Source organism: Condylostylus longicornis, unplaced genomic scaffold, assembly GCF_029603195.1.
Source record: "Condylostylus longicornis isolate FDR11 unplaced genomic scaffold, ASM2960319v2 ptg000101l, whole genome shotgun sequence".
In the NCBI taxonomy this organism is placed as follows: Eukaryota; Metazoa; Arthropoda; class Insecta; order Diptera; family Dolichopodidae; genus Condylostylus; species Condylostylus longicornis.
In genome coordinates this window covers 938858-958669 of record NW_026578069.1, presented here as the reverse complement: position 1 = coordinate 958669, position 19812 = coordinate 938858, and the positions used below count along the sequence as shown (strand labels likewise).

General features: G+C 22.3%; 1 protein-coding gene across 9 annotated transcripts in view; it reads right to left on the bottom strand.

Annotated features, from left to right (window-relative positions):
- Positions 1–991: 991 nt before the first annotated feature.
- Positions 992–19812, bottom strand: part of LOC129614139 (putative uncharacterized protein DDB_G0282133) — a 117780-nt gene continuing 98959 nt past the window's right edge. For 2 of the 9 annotated variants that reach the window (XM_055528542.1, XM_055528544.1), the window contains 15 exons: positions 17837–17855; positions 17622–17782; positions 16233–17436; positions 14341–15904; positions 14070–14270; positions 13114–13844; positions 12170–13050; positions 5607–5720; positions 3609–3876; positions 3408–3544; positions 3013–3033; positions 2671–2842; positions 2504–2610; positions 2287–2445; positions 993–2125 (listed from right to left, as the gene is read on the bottom strand). In XM_055528542.1, coding sequence (XP_055384517.1) covers positions 1364–2125; positions 2287–2445; positions 2504–2610; positions 2671–2842; positions 3013–3033; positions 3408–3544; positions 3609–3876; positions 5607–5720; positions 12170–13050; positions 13114–13844; positions 14070–14270; positions 14341–15904; positions 16233–17436; positions 17622–17782; positions 17837–17855 — 6501 coding nt within the window. In that variant the 3' untranslated portion in view covers positions 993–1363. Of the gene's footprint in view, positions 2126–2286; positions 2446–2503; positions 2611–2670; positions 2843–3012; positions 3034–3056; positions 3324–3407; positions 3545–3608; positions 3877–5606; positions 5721–12169; positions 13051–13113; positions 13845–14069; positions 14271–14340; positions 15905–16232; positions 17437–17621; positions 17856–19812 lie in introns of those variants that run through there. The other 7 variants (XM_055528539.1, XM_055528541.1, XM_055528546.1 and 4 more) reach the window with 7 other exon arrangements.

Here is a 19812-nt window from a genome sequence, read left to right as displayed (position 1 = left end):
TATACTTAATGATTACAATAAAAGTAAATATTATTTTTTTTTTTAATGAAATTGAAATAAAATATAAAATAATAACCATAAAACAAAATAATAATACATATCTATTTAAGTATTTAACAATCTAAAATTAATACAACAAAAGAAAAAGTCTTAAGACTTATATTCTAAAATATTATTATTATTCTATATAAAATGTAACCAGTGCTTCTTTATTGTAAATATCAAGATTATAATAACAGAAAAACATTTCAAGAATTCACTTTAAAACAAAAACCTAATTTTTAATTTACATAATTACAATACATAAGATAAATTTATTAATAATAATATGAAATATAGAATGAAAATTGAAATATAATCGTTAATAATAATTGTTAAATTAATTGTTTAAAACATAATTTTTTTGTTTTTTTATTTCTTTTTTTTTTTTTATTTGGCATTTGAACACTAAAATTATTTAATTCGAGTATAGGTAATTTTAAATATAAAATAAAAAAAAATTAATATTGAAAACTGTTATTATTTTAGTTCCTACAAATTTTATTTTATTAGCGTTTGTGAAATGCATTATTTTTTACTTTTTTACTTTTTTCCCTGCCTTTTTTTGCAATTCCAATTTTATATACTACAACTTTTTGGAAGAAAATATTGAAATTTTTTGAAATACATAAATAATTTTTTAAGAAAAGTATTTTAATTATATTTGAAAAGAAAAGAAAAGAAAAACTAAATTGAACAATATTCAAATAAATTTTAAGTGTTCAAATAATTTTGTTAATAATTTAGTATATCGCTATACAACTGCGATTTTATAATTTTATTGAATTTTATGATTTATATATTTGATTATGTATAATACAAAATGATTTTTTTAAAATAATAAAAATTTTTTGTAAGTTTAGATTAAAATTTATATTTTAAATATGTAATTTTTCTTATATAATGCCTAATGCATTCAAAATACGAATCAAATATTTATACAAACTTATATGAAGTAATATAATGTTGTTTAAAATTCATGTTTTTTTTTTTGAATACCAAAACTAATCATAATGGAATAATTAAGGCATTTATAGGACGAATTTATATAATGTAAATAAAGTTAAACAAGTATTTAAAAATTATTAAGAAATAGAAATAAAGACAATGAAAAAAAATAAAATTGATATGCTATTAAGTATGTTGTAAAATTTATAAATTAATACTTTCATACAAATTTTCATAATAACAAATATTATTCTTTAAAATTAAAAAAGGTAAAGTTAAAGTAAAAAATAAAATTCATTTTTAATGCTAATTCAATATGTTTCTTTGTTTGTTTTTTTTTTTTTATTTCAATTTTATTATTAATTAATCAAAACTTTTAATCGCTTTCTATTTTATTATTTAATTTCATAATACTTTCGATACCAGAATCTTCATCAGTACTATCACTTTGTCTAATTTTTTCTGATTTTAAAACCATATCATTATTTATTTCAACAATATTACTATTATTACGCTCTGAATTATTAACATTTAAAATTTTATTTCTAAAATAATTCGTATTACTTTCATTACTACTACTACTGTTGCTATTATTTTCTTGACAATAATTATCAGTATATTCTTGTTGTTGTTGGTGATAATTAAATTGTTGTTCCTGTTGTTGTTGTTGTTGCCCACTAATATCATCAATTAATATTATATTAATTGCTGGTTTTATTTGTCTGTATTTTAAAATTGTTTTAGGCGCTATACGTTTCTGTTTATCATTATTTATAATAGTATTTCCCATTAGAGATTCATCATTATTAATTGAATTTGAATTTCGTTTACCGAATGTACTGAAATTCATTTTATTTTTATTTTCCATTATTTCGGCAACATCTTTTTGTGTTGTGATTATATTTTCTGGTATAAATTTTGTTAGTGGTTCATCATCATTCTTACAATTATATGATGGTTTTACTGTTGATGATGTTATTAGAATTTTCTGTTGATTATTTCTTTCATTAATATAATCATCAGTCGTTGAAAATTGATTAAAAATTGGAGTTGTTGTTAAAACTTCAATTGGTAATCTTAATTTCGTTTTTGCGTGACATAATTCACCTAATGATTGACGATCTGATAACATTTCGGCCTATAATTAATAAAAAAAAAAAAAACAAACAAAAATAATTATAATAAAAATATTAGTAAATAAATAAATTTAAAACAAAGATGTTTAGTTGACAGTAATCATTTTAAAAATAATATAAAAATCATATTTTTAAAATGAAATATTTATGTTTTTTAATATACCGATTCTCCTACACCACTATCTGGTCTTTGATTTTCTTCATTTTTATCTGGTGAATCTATAATATCCCTGCTTTGATTATTAATGTTACTCATTGGATGAGTCCATTTAATCTCATTATATGTCGCTAAACCTTGCTCAGTATTATAATTATCAATGTCCTAAAATTTATTATATATGTTCCTTAAACCGTATATTGTTTTTTATATTAAAACTTACGTCTACTTGAGACCAAGAAAAATCTGAATCGGTCGGCCAAGTATAACAAGCATTAAATTGGCTACCTCCATGAAAAGGTCTCATCGAACTCGAAACAATAAATCCATCTACAATATATCCAAAACATATTTTTAATTTATTTATAATGCTTTTTTTAAAGTACGTACCATCGAACTCCACTAAAGAATTTTTTTCGGGGAAGTTATAAAATTCTTTATGCGTACTCAAAATAGGTTCACTATAGGCTGGTGATAAAGATAAATTTTCTCGGGGATATTCATAAACTGAGTGATAACGTTGTTTTTTAAACACAACGTTACGGCGTTTCTTTTCGTTTGCCTAAAATATTCAACAGTGAAATTTGTAATATTAATAATTAAAAAAAATTATTTTTTTATTAAAGTTTAATAGAAATGTCGGGAAATCAAGGAGTATTTTAATTTTAGACACGAATGAAAATAGGAGACATAACAGTTTTGATACTTGATACTAACAGTTTCGGTACTTACATTTTGCTGTGGTTTTTCCAACTTTTTTATGATTAATATAAATATAATTTATAATTATATATGTTTATAGATTGCATGAAATTAAAAGTAATATGTGATTATTCTTAGCGCTTTTTCACTAAGACGTATTTGCGAAGATAATATTTTTTTTTTTTTATTTTTACTTGTACAAGAAGGAAAAACATTTGACTTATATGCTTGTTTAATAAATAATTAATATAATTTGTTACAAAATAAACCGATAATTTTGTTTTATTATACAGGATAACCAATATACGTTAAACCAATTAATTTAGACTAAGTAATTATATCTTCAGTGAGTATAAGGGCAAAAAGAAAATATAACAGAAATAGTTTTTAAGAAATTTTCAAATTAAGATATTACTTATACTTACATTGCTATTGTTTTTGTCAGGACTTTTTAATGCAGATCTAGATGGTTGCGCCATTGAATCCCAAGAAGATGGTACAAATTCTCCTTCGTATTCGGATGAACTTGCTTCCGAAACAAGATCATCATCAGCTGATCCAACTAAAAGTTAATTAAATGAAAAATAATATATAGTTTATAATAATATGAATATTCTTTATTTTACCTTTAAATTTTTCTTTCGATTGTTTATTATTTGATATCCATAAATCTGAATCCTTCTCATCATCATTTGAATAGCCTTCTTGTTTGATATAACGTAAAATTTCTGCATTTGCAGATGGACCTCTAACATACATAAACTCTTCGCTACTATGACTATCATCAACATCACTATCCCATTCGCTTGTTGAATTACTAGCAGTTGTAAATGATGTACTTAGCATATCAGCACTTCCGGGTCCCGTAAAACGTATATCATGTAAAGTTTCAACCTGATTTTAGATCAAACATGAAAAATATAAATTTTAAAAATCTTTATTATTAATGAAAATTTTGTTTGTTTTACTACTACAAATTCAATTGTTTTATAATGCAGAAAAAAACGAAAATTTTTAAATGTAGCTGATACTATAGAATAAATAGGACTTAGTTTTTATTCATGTATAGAAAATATTTATTTTTAAAATTTAAAAGTAACAATTATAAGTTGAGAAATAGTAAAAATAAAAGAAAATGCTGTTTGCATTTCTAATTTTTTGAAATAATTTTTTAAAGTGAATGTTAAAGATTCGAAACTTTTCATTCTGCATTTACGGTCTTTAGAAAAACATTTTGATGAAAAAGAAATGAACTTTGCCATTACTGAAATCGGCTAAAGAATTAAAATCTTTATTTAAGTGAGAAAAAAAATCCTTTCGCTTAAATTTAAAAATGAACAAGTAAACAATTTTGAAGGATTAGTTAAGAAAAAATCAAATTCGAATATTATCAAAAATATTTTAAAAATATATTTGATATCACAGCAGTATGATAGTAACAATAAAATCGAAACAAGATTAAAATTCAATTATAATTATAAAATCATTATTATTCCATTTTAATAAAATTTAGTCGTATTTTATTTTATAAAATGTACTCGAATATTTTGTTAACAATCATATTAGCAATTGAAAATTTTTATGTTTTTAGTAAAAAGCATTATTATGTAAGTAAATTTATTTAATTTTTAGTGTTTTAATATTTTCTAAAAGCTATTCATGCTTGTTTTTTAATAAAATGAAGCTCTTGCAGTGAAAAATTAATATGAAAGAAAAATATGAAAAAAAAAAAAATCTTTAAAAATTAAAACGCTATTATAATTTGCAAATATAGATTTATTAATAAAATCTACCGAAAATTTCAACATATTTACGCGACTTTGTTGATTTTATTTTATATGTATCTTGATGAGTATTATTATAAATAAAGTGAATAATTTTAATTCGAATTTTTAATTAAATTTTGGTTTATTTTGAAATAAGAATTAAATATTGTTTAATTTCTTGACTAAAAAGGGAATTTTTCAAAATTATTATTTAAATTGTTTAATTAAAATATTTTATTGTAACAATAATCTAAGATAGATTTTCACATTTTTTTAAATAAATTAAGAGTGTATAACAAAAAAAATAATAATATAAATTAGACATTATTATAAAAGCTATAATTTTGAATCTTTCTTCGAAATCAAAATCTTAACTATTCAGATTAGCAATGTTCAAATATTAAATCCATTTATTGTAATTCGCTTTTTTTTCAATTCACGTAATTTAAAGTTTAAGCTATTTTTCCTTGTAATGGGTAAAAATAAATCCGAAAAAATAAAAAAAAAAACAATATTATAAACAATATAATCACTCATGTATTAAAAAAAAAAACGTAGTTCCATAAGATAATAAAATATATTTTTTTTAATAAAAAATATTTTCGAAAAAATTGCATATTTTATTAATAGATTTGTTCACTCTTCTATTTTTTACTATTATCAAATAACTTTTTTATTTCTAATGAGAACATTTCAAATTAAGATATTATTAAATATTATTAAAATATTATTAAATATTAACTTAAAGTTTGAAATAAAAAAAAATCATAAACTAACTTTCAAGTTAAAAAAAAAAAGAAGAAACACATAATACACTCATCAATATTAAGAAGAAAAATATTTTTTAATAATATTTACCCATGGATCTTCTTCACCAGATAAATGATTAATAACATCTTCTGCTACCAATAATTCATCATCTTTTTGTTTTGAAGGCAATATTATACTGGATGTTAATTCATTACAATTATGCTGTTAATTTAAATATGGATTTTTGTTTATATCTCGTATTTTTGTTTTTTTTTTTTGGTTTTTTACTATTATAGTATACTATTTTTTATTTAATTCAAGATAATAATATAAATTAAAAAAATATCTCAAGTGTTAACTAATTTTTTTCTAATTAAAAAATTTAATTTTCTTCTCTTTACCTTTACTTTAAATAATTTACTTATCATTATGATTTTTTTTTTTAATTAAATTATAAATCGTAAAAAAAAAAAATTAATGTTAAATTAAAATTCTGTTCACTGCAACAGCGGCAACAACTCAAAATTTAAGTTAATGTGCCCTTGTGATTCTTGTATTGTTTTATAATTTATTTAAAGGCTTATTTCTGTATAAATAACTCAGAAACTGTATCTTTTGAGTTATGTCACTGTTGCATTTGCTGCAATATATATAATTTACATAGTATACATAATAAAATATTTTGGAATTCTCTTGTTATATTATATTTAATAACACATTTTACATTTACCAATTTTATGTTTAAAAAAACAGTGAATTCCAAAATCTTAAAAAAAAAATCTATTCATATTTTTAAAAACGTTAGTAAGTATATTATAATTATGTGCTTTACAAAAAAAAAAAAAAAAAACAATTTTCTTTATAAATTAACTTATGAGTCTATATCTTTATTTAATAGAAATCTTCCACCACACTTATTTTTAATATTTAAAGGTGATAGCACAAAATAAATTGTTCTAAGAAATATTAGATTTAAATTATGTGCAATATTTAAAAAATATATAAGTACCGTAATTCTTATTAATTGCTTAAAACAAAACAGAAAAACTTCTCTTCATTTCCTTAAATAAAAAATTTGTACAAAAAATTTATAATGAAAATTTCACTAAATTTATAATAAATCTGTTTACTAAACACCCAAACTTTTTGTATTTTTGTTTTTTAATTAGAACATAATATACAAGTGAAATATCAAATGTAAATTGAATAAACCGCTTGAATTTCTGTAAGCACACACATTATTTATTTTAAGAAAATATGATCAATTAAAGGATATTATAAAAGAGAATTGAATATTTGTAAAAGTGAATAGGTAAAACAGACTCAAATTGATAAACTTAACTAATTTGGATTAATTGTAGAAAATTATATATGGACAAAATTTAAAGACTCTAGTTATATTGATTAATTGTTCAAATAAAAAATTTTATTTGAGTACTTTCATCTTTTAATTTAATTTTGCATGTAAAAAACCTCTTAAAATAACAAAAAGTTTATTATTTTTATAATAATTTACACTTTTGATGAAAATTTTTCGAAAAAAAAATCTTTTAAAAAAATGCACTGTAAGGAAGAGTATCGAATGCCTTTAAAAACTTAAAACTTAACCTAAATTTAAGCCCTTAAATAATTTGAACTTAAAAAATAACTAAAAAAAATTTATACAAATTTTTTCCATAATAAAATTTCCAAATGCGTGGCAAAGAATTATTTCTATAAAATAATTTAATTTATAAATAACTGAAGGAAGAATCAAGTTTTCAGAAATAAAATACTTTTGTGGTATTTTGAATTTTTGGTTTTTTTATTTAATTTTTCATATATACCTTTGTTATTTAGTATAACACATTTTTTCAATTATTATATTTTTTTATTTATTTTTATTTCTAAATAATTAAAACATATTCAAGAAACTGAAACAAATATATAAAATAATATTTTTTTATGCTCCTAATTTTATTTTTAAATATATTTTATAAAATGCAAATTATGTATTTATAATATGACTTTATTGAAATGTGTTTTATAAACGAAATATATGTAATGAGAATATATATATATATTTTTTTTACATGAACTAATTTATAATAATTTATAGTAGAAATTTAATAATTATAAAAAAGAGTTTTTAATATGATAAGTAATGTAAATTTAAATAAAAAAAAATGTATATTACTATATTTTTAATAATTAATTAATATATAATTCTAAAATTTATTCGAAATAAATGTATTTTATAATATTTGAAGTGATACTTATTGGTCAAATATTTAAAGCAAAAAAGGTAAAATAAAAATTCTTTTTTTTTTGAAAAATTAATAATATTCAAATTACATAGTACTTGATTTCACTAAAATTTTTTAATATTTAATATGTAATTTATTTATATAAAATGAAAGTAAATTTCTAAATAGGAATAATTTGTTCATAACATAAAATAGAAGTAATATGTTCAATTTTTAAATATTATGCTAATATTAAAAATTTATTCAATAATGCGCATGCATTTAAATATTTGCATGCAAGTAAATTGAATTATATAACTTGAATTATTTCGAATGCAATAAATATTTGCAATAAATTTAATTAACTATTTATGAATATGAAATGGAATCATAACGCATCTTCGGACTCTGATAATATTGTGTACAATACTATTAGAAATTAATTGCAAAAGGTAAATTCAAAGTAAAGCAAAAAATAATAATGATAAAATGGCTATTATAAATAACCATTATGAATTCAAATAAAATTATATTGATTGATATTTTTAAAATATTTAAAATTTTTACGATATTTTTTTTTAGGAAGGGGTTTATTGAAGTATTGTTGTATTAAAAAAAAATTTCATTGTTGAAAATATTCAAATTTATGAAAATAATAATATTATGTAATAAATTACTCAAAATTTTAAATATAAATTATTAAATTATAATTCCTCTTATTGTGTAAAATTTAATATTAAATATATTTAAGTTCGTATAGAATTTTTGCTTCAAAATTTTACCCATTAATTAAAGATATTTAATTAATTTTTAGATATAGATAATTATGCATATGTACGTATTCTGTATTATTTTATTTTATTAATATTTAACCTATTATGCACATAAGATAAAATTTCTTGATTTGTTTTTTTTGTTTTCATAACTATCCAATTATTTTAAAAAATTTAATTTTGATAATCAAAATTATTTAAGCTCTAAATATAAATTAAAATCAATAATAATTTTATTATTTTTTTTTCCTAATATTAACAATAATAGTAATAATAATATTGAATTGGTTAAATTAAAAATAATTACAAAAATTTTATTTAAAAAAAAATAAAAAATATTTTTTTTTTTTTAATTTTCTTTCAAACTTTATAGAAATTTTCCTAAATATGTTTAATAATTTCTACATAACATTTATATATCAATATATTTCTATGTTTGTTTCATTTTATATATATATATATATATATTATGTTTGTATAACAGTTATGAACAATTTTTCTTTTCATTTTAATTAATTTAATCATCCATTCATGCCTCACGCGCAGATTTTTTGATTCACTAAAATGGAGAATAAAAAAGAAAAACAAGAGAAAAAAAAGAACAAAAAATAACGAAAAAAAAAATTAAAAGAAATTAACAAATATGATTTTCTTAAAAAGAAAAAAAGAAAACAACAACAACAATAAATAATGTTAAGAATTTAAATCTGATTTAGTTTTGCAAAATTTTACAAGAAAAGAAAATTTACTTTTGTAAAAATTTCTTCAATAAATTTAATAAATTATTTTAATATAATATTAAAAATTTATTAATTTATTTTACTTTTTAAATAACATTTAAAAACGCAAAAATAAAGATTTAAAAAAAAAAATAAATTAAAAGAGGACAGCACAATCAAAGCGAAATTAATTAATAATTGAAATTAGTCCCCATGACATATTTTGGTAGTTATACCATTTTATTTTTACATTTAAATGAAAAAATAAAATTTTTAAAAAATTTAATTTAAATAAAATTCAAAGGCGAAATAATATTGGTTATTATTTTTGTTGAATTGTGCACGTGTGCGTTTTATATGTCGTAAACGTAAAGGTTTTTCATAAATTCTGTAAAATCAAATAAAAAATTATCCGAAATTATCAAATAAAAATTAAAAACAAAACAACGAGTTTTTAAATTAAAACAAAAAAAATAATAAAAATTTTACAAAAAAAAAATAAAATGTACTTTTATCGGTTTTATAAGAAAAAGTTTTAATTTTTTGAGGCAAAAATAATCTATGAATTTTAAATATTTGACAAGTAGTTTACATTTGTTTTCATTTTAAAAAATCAATGTAACTTCAAAGAAAATAAATGCAAAAATATTAGAAAAATTACAGAAATATGTATAATATGATGAGGGACTAATCAAAAAATATTAAATATAAAGAACTGCCAAAATTATATCTATATTTTCATACTTTTTGTGTTTACATTTTTATACTTTGAAAAATTATGTTTATATTTATAATTTATATTGATAAAATATATGTATGAACATATATTTTTAATTTAATTAAAATTAATACAAATTTGAAATTACTTTGTTTGAATGAAAAATTTTTTAAAATTTAAATTCTGGACAATGTTGAGTAAAAGGGTTTAAAATTAATTGCAACTGATTTGAGTTATAGAACTTAATACTTTTATGTTACATATGAGATATCTTGACATAAAGATTATAGAGTTTCGATCGACAATTTGCTTTGATTGGCAATATTTACTTGCACAAATATTATAATGCACTAACTTCGAAATTTTTTGGTTTTTAAAATTTTGATATTTTAAAACAAAATTTTCAACTTTAATTAAAAAAAAAACAAATAAAAAAAAACTAAAATAAAAATTAAATAACTTAAAAAATTGCGACAACAACAAACACAACACAAAACTACAAATAAAATAAAAATTAAACTTGGAAATTAAAATTATTCCACATTTTCGAAGACAAATTCTAATAACTTTCAAAAATGAAAAATGAAATAGCTACAATATGTTATATTGTACGTAACATTTTTAGCCCCTATGTAGCAATTTTTTTTTTTTTCATTTATTTATGAGATATATGTCGCGCCATATTACTAGTGCACTTTGTTCAGAATTGCGTGGAGTTACAATTTTATTTATTAAATTAAATTTGAAGGGACTTCATCTCAAATGAAAAATATATTTCTGCTCTCGCAATCTTTCCCGGATGATGTCGTCTTGTTCGCTTTCTGAGACTTGGTTTAGTTATATTTTTGTTTCGATATTTAAGTCTTTTGACGTAATAAACTCAAAAATCTAGAATCAAGAAAGATGAGGTTCTCTTAGCAGTGAATATGAACTCACATTTATGTATGTGATTTTGGCTTCCCCAATTAGCAAAGTGTTAACGTTTCTGTTTAAAGATTTGTGCGGATCATCTAATATACACTCCGATTTTGATAGTATGAATCCTTCGGATAATTTTATATTGATGGATAACTTAAATTTTTCTGATTTGGAGAGGGATCTAATGTCTAAGGTATCATTTGCGTCCTATACTTTTTATTGGGGTGACAAGAGACGTTTTTAAGTTTTTTCTTTGCCTCGAACGTAATAGTTTTGCTGATGGCTCTAAGATTTTAAGAGCCGTGAAGTCAAAGGAGGATTGCTTGACGTAAAAGATACGTTTTAGTTTTTGATTGTAGCCTCAGTCATCTAATATAAAAAATGCTTATTATTTCTTCAAATATATACATAATTCCATCAACCAGTGCAAAAATTTTTCATCGAAGTTGTATCTTGCATAAAATTTAAATTCAACCCCACCTTTTACATTCAAAAACTAAATTATTGTAAATTCAAAATTAAACTACATCTAAAGGAGTCATACATTTTTCTTAAATATTACTCATATCATATTATATTAAAAATAATAACTTTCAAGCTAATAATATTTTAACATAAAAATGCCGTTCTTGTTTTTAAACGCACGTATCTTATTTTTATAAATTAAGAAATTGATGATTGCAATTTTAATCAATTAATATAAATGATAGTTGATATCAAATAATAATGAAATTTAGATTGTTGAAGATGTATTTGCAACAAAAATTTCAAATTATTTAAGTTTTTAAAAAATTTCAAATCGCATTTCAAAAATAGTTAAATTATAAATTTTTGTGTCAACCCGATTGAATTTCTCAACAGAAATAAAATTTGTACTTTTAATAAGCTCAAAAAATTGAGTATTACGAACGTTTTAATGTAATTTACAAAATATATTAAATGTTAAATATATATGTTTCTAAGGCTAACATTATTAGCACATAATTTAATTTTAATACATATTAGTCCTTTTAAACAATTGAAATAATTTTTCATTTAACTACTTTTGAAATTAAACGATATTTACTAGATTATGTAGTATTTTGAAATTCATTCTCAAATGATTTTGAATAAAAATTTTAGAATAAAAATACTTAAACATATTTTTTGTAAGCTTAATGCAGTTCAAACCAAAGTAAGTCAGTGATGTAAGTGTTGTTAGTAGCAAAAAGCAAATAATATATTTACAAATATGAAGAATATTCAAGGCATAGTGTTTAAAAAAATGCATATATAGTAATATGTATTTTTTAAAATTTTTTAATTAAAATTTACTTACATATACATTATTTGTTGTTTCATGTTCAGAAATATCAATATGTTTGTCCATTTTTATCACAGTATCCTGATGACCATTTGAAATTTGTACTTTATTTGCATATACTCCAATACCACTACTAGCTACACCATTGGCAATAAATTTATCTTTTGTTCTATCCGTATGAATATGATGGTTATTTTGATGATTAAGATGATCAGTTGAATTTGTTCCACTATTTGGATCATTATAAACATACTTTTTTATATTTGGATCAGAATTTTCTTTTGAATATTCTAGGTGAAAGATATCATCATCTGAGTGTGAAGAACTTAAAGTTATTGCGTCGACAAATCCGTTTTCTAAAATTTGTGTTTCGATCGAGCAATTTTGTTTATATTCTAAATTTTGACTAGACAATGAAAATTCTATTTCTTTTTGAAGAAATTCTTTACAATTATTTTTACTTGTTAGGTCAGTGTTAATGACAGGATACTGTTCCTCATACAAAGGTTCCTGTTGTAATTGATGTTGTTTATGTTGCAAATTGTGTTGTTGCTGTTGTGGACTATGAGGTGAATCTCCAATTGAATCAGTCTCTTGTGCTGAAATATTATGACTTGTGTTATTAGATTTGTCATCTAATGATAACTGTGTGCTATGTCCAGAATCATCGTGACCACTATCTATTCTATTTGTAACCTCTTCTTGATTATTCAAGTCATCTAAACAATTAGAAGATTCTGTGGTTGTTTCATCATCCAGACTAGTTTTATCATTTGGTGCGTTTATAATTATGAGCGGTCCCTGTAGAGCTTCAATTACAATTGGCTTATTTTGGTCTAACGCATCACTACTAGTTTCGTCACTAGGGCTATTTTCTGTTGTAATATTATTAATAGCTACAAAATAGAACAAGTTCAAAAATACTTTTTTAAGCTGTGCACAAAAAAAAATGGCAATACCTTCAAATTCCTTATCAAACGAATTAACATTAAAATCTAAACTTGGCACATCTGTTAAGCTGTTCAGATCGCAAGCAATTGTATCTGCGCCATCACCCGGTTGAATATTATTCGTTTCACAGATATTAAAAGACGCAGTTGAACCCCATTCTGGCTCTGAAATTTCTGATATTCTTTCATCGTCTTTAATAATTACAGTTACGCAAGTTTTATCATCAATTGTATTCATTGTAAATGTAGTTTCATTATCCAAAGTTGGAGAAATATCTGAAGAAACTCTATCTGTTGATGTAGATGTTGTACCATCAGAAAACGTTTTTTGCTCAACTGGTGAACAGAAATCACCACCTGCATCAGGTTTATTTGCATCATATTGTGAGTCTGTTGCAAAAGCAAGGGTTTTTGGTGGTGTCCTGCGGTCAGGTATCACAATAGTGTACTCATTTATACCATTACAGCCATGTGAATTCAAATGTCTATTATCTGAACCACATTTTTCTGTGTCACTACTTGTTGTAATTGTTGTGGCCAATGAACTTGCTGCAGATCTATTATCGTGACTTTTAACAGGAGTTGTAGCTTGACTATCACTTTGTGAAGATAATCGTGGTGAAGCTGCGCAATCTTCTTTGTCACCAAGGGTATCTTCAAAATTAAATAATGTATCATTCGAGGCCATCAGAGCTTTTGAAACGCCCATAATTGCTTCCCCAGTTTCAATACATCCAGTGCTAAGAAAAAATAATTATTTTCTTTAATTATAAATAAGGATTTATTTAGCAAAGAATCATCGAATTGATCACATCCTTGATTTTTTGAAAACAAATTACATTTTTTATAATTTTAATAAATTACAGAGACTGAGTTTAAGTACTTTTTAAAAATACATGCATTAATAGTTATAGATAATTCGAGATACAATAATCTTAATTTGAAAAAATTTGATTTAATGTTACCTTGTACTGTCCATACATTTCGTTTCATTCATGACAAACGTCTTACATGTTTCTTCTGTTTCACTCTCTTCTAAAATAGGTGATAAAGTGCGCTTGTAATTAATGAAAACTTCATTGGGTGCTACAGAAGAGGGGGGTTCAATTTCATTTTCAAGTAAGCCTATGAGACCATCTAGTGGGGATCTGTACTCATCAAACGTTCTTGATTTTTTTTAAAAATATTATAACATAAATTAAAATTTTTTTTACTAAAATTATTACTTATGACTACCTGTTACTTCCTTGTTGATCATCATCTTCGTCTGAAAAATCAGGTGGACCGACAACACCTTGAGGTTGAGGTAAAACTTCAGCTAATTGTTTGCGCAACATATCGAAAGTTAATTCCAATTTTTCAGCATCTTCCTCCTCTTCTTCTTCTTCTTGATCTTCTGGAGCTACATCAAAAGTAGATTCTTTTCTTGTAATAATTTCATTTTCATCACCTATATGCCCGCTTATCATTTCCTGAGGATGTAGGAACCATCCACTACGGGGATAATCTGCATCTTCTGTTGATTTTGTCATTTTATCCCATGTTTCTTGATTATAATTCAATTCGATTGGAGTATTAACTGGTGTTATTGTATTTAATTCTTCTGATGTTACTTCATCTCTCTGATATTTAATTAATGGTTTTAAATATTGATCTCTCTCAATAGCTTGTTTTGAGCTGCAAGGATCACCTGGATATGTAAAATCGTTTTCTTTTATTAAATGATTTGGAATGGCATCATAAGTTTTATTATTCAATTCAAATGTTTCATTATTTTTTTCAATCACATTATATGTATCATTGGCGACATATGTTGCATTAGCATTATAAGTTTTATCATTGGCATTATAAGTAGCATTAGCATTAAATGTTGCATTCGTTATAGGGGAAATTTTATTAGTTTCATTAAGTATATCCAATGAATTATTAAGAAGCAATTCCATACTATTTTGATTATCAGTCTGCAAATCTCGAGCATCGCAGTCAAATAATTTAATTCCATTGTTATGTTCAACTGTTTGTTCGAAACCAAATTTCTTTTGAAATTTATTTGTGATACATGGTGTCGATGTTGATGGCAAAAATTCACTTTCAAAAAGGCATTCTAATGATTCCACACTTTTTAATTTCTTTAAATTACTGATAGGAGAATATGAATTTAAAATTTCAGTCTTTTTATTTAAGCCCTCTTTTTTATTTTCGTAGTATGTTTCTTCATGTTCGTCATCTGGCACAAAAACTTCACCATTCATTTGTATTATCGGATTTTGATGTTTTATTAAAGCATAATTTACTATATATTCAGTTTTAGAAATAGGAGTCTCAATTATTTGTGTGGTATTAATTATTTTTTCTCTTTCTTGTCCTTCAACAATTTTTCGACTTTGATCAATTATGCTTTCAACTAATTCTAGGGCTTCGCATTTAATTTTTTCTTGCATATCATACTGGGTTACGGGGTTTTCTGAATTATTTGTTATTGTTGTAGAAATATCATTTTCAATTTCCTTCGATGTATTAAAGTGTTTTGGTATAATTAAACCATTTAAACCCATATTTTTGGTAACCAGTAAGTCTCGTATAACATTTTCGTATGGTATTGAATCGTCATCATTCATATCACTTTGCTTATTTTTATTGTATGCTATTTTATCATCCAAATTATCATCTTCTTCCCCACTACAATTTTCTGATATAGGATCATCACCAATTGCTATATCTAAAGCACGTAATGCTTCTTCCACACTTCCAGTTTCATTACTTTTTTCTGAACAATCACTTTGAATTGAATATGTTTCTTCTATAAAGCAAAAATAAAATTAAAAAAAAATGCATTAATAAAATTTCTAGCACAAATTCAATAATTCTCTACAAGTAGCTCCAATTGCCAGCAATTGATTTCAATTTATCAAAATAGGTACATTACGTTATAATAAAGTGATAAAAATTAAGGGAACTGACATACTAGAAAGGAACAAATTTTTTCTAAGCAAATACTTTCATAAAAGTACTTTCTAAAAATAAGACTTTCAAGAAACTCCATTGTCTAAAAAATTACTTTTACATGAAGCAGGGAATAAAAAAAGGAGCTCAATGTCGAAAGCATGATTATAAAAAAAAATTCTTACCTTTAAGATCTGTTAAAGTTTCATTTGATACTTTTTTCAAAAGATTTTTATCAGTTAATTCATCATTTAACAATTCGACTTCTGTTGCATCTTGTTTTTTTTTACTATATACTTTTGATTTATTTTCGTTAAAATTTTCAGTCGTCGATTCTATTATTTTATAATCTAAATTGTTCCCACTATCTGAATTATTATACTGATTTTGATGATATTGATTATGTTGATTTTGATGATTTACTAATTTACTAGGTTTATCAATAAATGTAGAAATTGGCACAGTTTCTTGTACAATTTGTTGTATATTATTTAAAACTTTATTATTATTGTTATTATTATTATTATTGCTATTACCGTTGTTGCTGTTGTTACTGTTATTATTATCAGTGTTATAATTATTATCATTATTATTATGACTATTGTTATTATTAATGCTAATTACTGAAGAATAACAAGAAGAAGAAGAATTTGTTTCTGTATTTTTTATTGAATTCAATGGTGATGATAATACGAGTGATGTATTAATTTTTTCGGAATTTATATTTTGATTTGAATTAATTTTTTCACTTGATGATGAATTTAATATTTCATTTTGGTATAAAGTTTGGCTTTCAACAACAACTGTCTCATTAATTGTTTGATTGAGTGGCATTGAATTTCTTTTAGAAATAGTAGTAGTTGTAGAAAAACTATCATTAATAAGATCTATAGAAGAAATGGCAAAATCTTGGAGGGCATTATTTTCGGCACTCGTTTGGTTTTCATCATAATATTTATTATTACTGTGCTTTTTAATATTTTGTAATGTATTTATATGTGAAGAATATTCTAATGGCACCTGATTTTTTACAATAACAGGTTCTTCAATATCAATTTGAATATCATTTGATGAGATGTTTTTAATCTGTTGCGATTGATGTTGATCTTCGTTTATACTATTATTATAATTATTATTTATATTGTTACTATTATTATTAATTTGTGAATTTTGTATTCTTATTTGTTCTGGAACATTTTCAGAAGATGAAGTAACATCAAGATTTCTATTTCTTGAATATGTAGTTGTTACTATTGGTTCTATTACAATTCCAATTTCATTTTGATTTCTTATATAATCAACAGCATTATTATTTTCAATATTTTCTAAATCTGCTGGTGAAATTGGGCCATTGTTATTATCATTATCATCATCAGTAATTAAGCGCTCCTAAAAATAAAAAATAAGCAAAAAGAAATTTTTAATATAAAATATTTACTTATGATATAAGAAAATAGATATAAGAAAAAGTTATTTAATGTTGTTAATTAACCAAAAACTTAGCATATATATACATGATAATACAAATGTTAAAAATTATTTCAATATTAAGATAAATTAGCAAAATTACTAACATTACTGCTATTAACTACTGGTATGCTTATAACTACAGCAGATGGCGGTTGATCACTTCCTTCTCTTCTTCCTCTAGCTTGTATAGATGCTGCTTGTACTGAAACAGTATCAATAACAACTGGTTCTGATGATTGAACTTCATTAGCCTTCGATTGCGTTTCTGGTGACAAAGCACGAAATATTGGATATTCTGTTTTATTTGATTCTAACGTACCTGATTCATTGGTGAATTCCTATAAATGTTCATTTTTTTTTTCATTTTTATTATATGATGAATTAAATTAGCATTAATTAATTTTAATGATATTTAAAAAAAAAAAATGATATTTTATAAAAATCTTAACAAGTGATTAAATAAATTTTTCTACAACAATTTCTATTTTAAAAATACGAACATAATGTAAAAGAAAATTTTTTGAAGGAAAAAGAAAAAAATTAAATCACAAAAAATATTTTACATTTGAAAATTTACAATTTGAAGAAACTTACATCAAATTCATTAATTTGCATAGTAAATCATGAAATACATATGCATATATTTCCATTTCAGACTTATTTTTTTATTTAACAGGAAAAGAAATGTATTTGAATTGTAATTGAACAAAAATTAATTGTCACTATAGAATTTTGAGCACAGCTCAGTTAAATCTTTATGACACAGATCATAACAGATGATCAAGTAACTTTGATTATGGAAGAAATATTATTTTTGTAAATTTTGAATTCTTAATTTATTTTATTAACGATATTTATATTAAACATTTGAAGCACAAATGCAATATTATTTAAATCAAATCAAGATAAGAGTATACAAACTGTATTTAAATTAAGTTGAACCATTTTATAAGTGAAATGTTTTTGAAAATAATGAAATTGATTCTTTTTTCATTATATTTACTATTTACAAATCTATAAGTATAAATTTAACTATATACAAATAAAGTAATATCTACATGCAATATTTTTAAAACTTAAAATAAGATCAATTAAAATAAAATACATACAAAATTTAAAATTCGGAAAGGTTAGTTAAAAAACTAGAATTGCAACGAATTGGAATTGATTTATAAAATTTCGAAAAAATATTCTAATATTAATAATTATCTTTTAAAATAATAATTGTAATATTATAATTTTTTCGAAATTACAGCAAAATTATTATTTGAAAATATTATTACTAAATAAATTTTACTTATTTTATTTAAAAGCACCTTAACGGGTTGAAATGGAAAATATTTTTCTTTAAAAATGGTATCACATAATTTTTAATATGAAATTAATTTCTTGATTTTATATTCCATAAATAATCTGTTATGGTATTCATAAGTAAATTAGGTATTTACTTTAAATATTATTAAAGCAATTCAAATTTTATTATAAAATAGAGGAAAAATTTATTTACTTATTTTAAAATATAATGAAATTTAATTTTTCCAATTTTACAAAAAAATAAATTATGTGATTAATAGAAATAAATTGGTATTATATTGTGCGTTTTACTCATAAAAAATAATGGGATACTCATAAAGAGTATATTGGGATGTTCAAAATATTGGGATAAAATGAAAAAAAGTAAAAGAATCAAATAATTAAGTTTAATAATGAAACATGTAAAATAGAAATTTTAAAAGGTTGCATGGATGTAAGTATGAACTTTACTTTTAATATATTGTATAGATGGCGTATGTGACCATCTAATTATTTATGCTACCGTTTATTTTCAGTTACTGCTTAAGTTTCTTGCTAGTTGTGACTTTCAATTGCTAGTCAATTCTTTTTAAATTTTATTCGAATAAAATTGCCATATTTAATTATTGAAATCAACAAGAACAGAAATATTATATTATAAATTAATTTTAAATTTTCCTTAAATTAATAGCATTCATATTCAAACATTCATTCAAAATGATTTTTAAATAAAAGAAGAACAAACAAAAAAAAATATAGAAAATAGTACAGTAAAATCCAAATAAGTGATACACAAATAAGTACTCAGTTCATTCAAGATTTGCCAAAAAAAAAAAAAAAATGCCAAAAAAAAATTTAAGTAGTAATATTGCTGGAAGAAGAAATTCTTACAAAGAACTTTCAAATTTCAAAGAAAATATGTACATATAAAATATTTCTTGATGAAGTATTCTTACATGATTTCTTTCTTCTCTTTTGTAAAAATTTTCGAAAAAGATTAAC